The sequence below is a fragment of the Alligator sinensis genome, unplaced genomic scaffold (assembly GCF_000455745.1).
Source record: "Alligator sinensis unplaced genomic scaffold, ASM45574v1 scaffold266_1, whole genome shotgun sequence".
In the NCBI taxonomy this organism is placed as follows: domain Eukaryota; kingdom Metazoa; phylum Chordata; order Crocodylia; family Alligatoridae; genus Alligator; species Alligator sinensis.
The window spans coordinates 1366219-1367506 of record NW_005842362.1 but is presented as its reverse complement, the minus strand read 5'-3'; the positions used below and the strand labels follow the sequence as shown (position 1 = coordinate 1367506).

Here is a 1288-nt window from a genome sequence, read left to right as displayed (position 1 = left end):
ACTTACAGTAGTTTTACTTCCAATTTTTATTGGCATTTAGTGTAAAATAGATTGTAAGGCAGTTCACTCCTGATTTTTAATATTAAATGGCATATGTGATCCCCTCCCACGGCCATTAAAAAGTAACCGTACACTGGTAACAGGAAACTGTTTACCCTATTTCCCCTTGTACTTGGAATAGGAAGTCTCTCTATCAGAAATAATCAGAGAAAGTCTGGGTTAAATGGGTTTTGCTAAACAGACAACTTAGACAACTGTGCTTAATATAGACAGTAACACAGATGAATTGCACTACCTCCATTATATTTATTATTGATTCTTCTTCAAGGAGGTTCCCTGAGGGCAGAGCCTCAGATGGCTTCACCTGCCTTGAGAGATCGTGGGAAGCAAGTCTTGTCTTCTTTCCTTTCACCAAGGGATAGCTGGAGTTGGAATATCTGCTATAAATAAATGTGAGTTTTATGGAAATAAATAAATACAATGAAGGCAATGCAATTTATCTATGTTACTGTCAATAGCCAAACGGGCTACTCTTTAGATTTCATTATAGTATCCAATTAACAATTAAACATTCTGAAAACTTGGGGTACACAGAACAATTCCAAACTACAAGGCTTCTGCTCCTGCAGCTGTGGGTAATATATACAGAAGAATGGGATTTGTTAAATTTGCATCACTGATACTTCCTATAGCTTGCTATGATAGCTTAAGAATAGAGCGAAGAGTATATTTAGAAAATATGGCAGTGTGCCCTTTGCTCAAAATTTTACCAAATTTCTTAAGTCCTAGTTTCAGAAAGAGGAAAATATCTTTGGAATGCTTTATTTTTCAGGATGGTGGGAAATGAGAATTCAAACTCTAAAGAGAACTCAAACCTTGGCCAAAACATTAAATCAAGTGTAATCCCTCTTATTACTTACAGAAAAAAAGTAATTCTGGATGACGGCGGGTTTTATTATACTATAACAGGTTTATGAAATTTACATGTGTTCATGGTTCATGTAAAATAGTTTTTTTCATTCCAAACTGGTGATATAATGTAAATTATACACTGTGCTTTAGTTAGAGTTTTCTTTTTTAATATTTTAAACAATTTTAAATGAAAGACACAGGGTAGCCAAATGCAAGATGTCTTATAGTGTTTTTATTAACAAACTTTCATTGGAAAGTTCTGGGCGTGTTAATAGAGCAGGCACATTGGCTTCAATGTTTGGCATTGGACAGTCAACAGAATTGCACTTCACTGTTATAGTTCTGTTACAACAGTGTGAATTTTCAGGGCAATAGT

At 34.7% G+C, this 1288-nt stretch overlaps 1 protein-coding gene across 1 annotated transcript in view; it reads right to left on the bottom strand.

Annotated features, from left to right (window-relative positions):
• Positions 1-289: 289 nt before the first annotated feature.
• The window catches only part of DISP1 (dispatched RND transporter family member 1), a 123774-nt gene continuing 122775 nt past the window's right edge, over positions 290-1288 (bottom strand). Inside the window, 1 exon segment of the mRNA XM_025210637.1 lies at positions 290-1288. This exon segment is cut by the window's right edge and continues 31 nt beyond it. Within this exon segment, the coding sequence (XP_025066422.1) occupies positions 1134-1288 (155 nt within the window). The 3' untranslated portion in view covers positions 290-1133.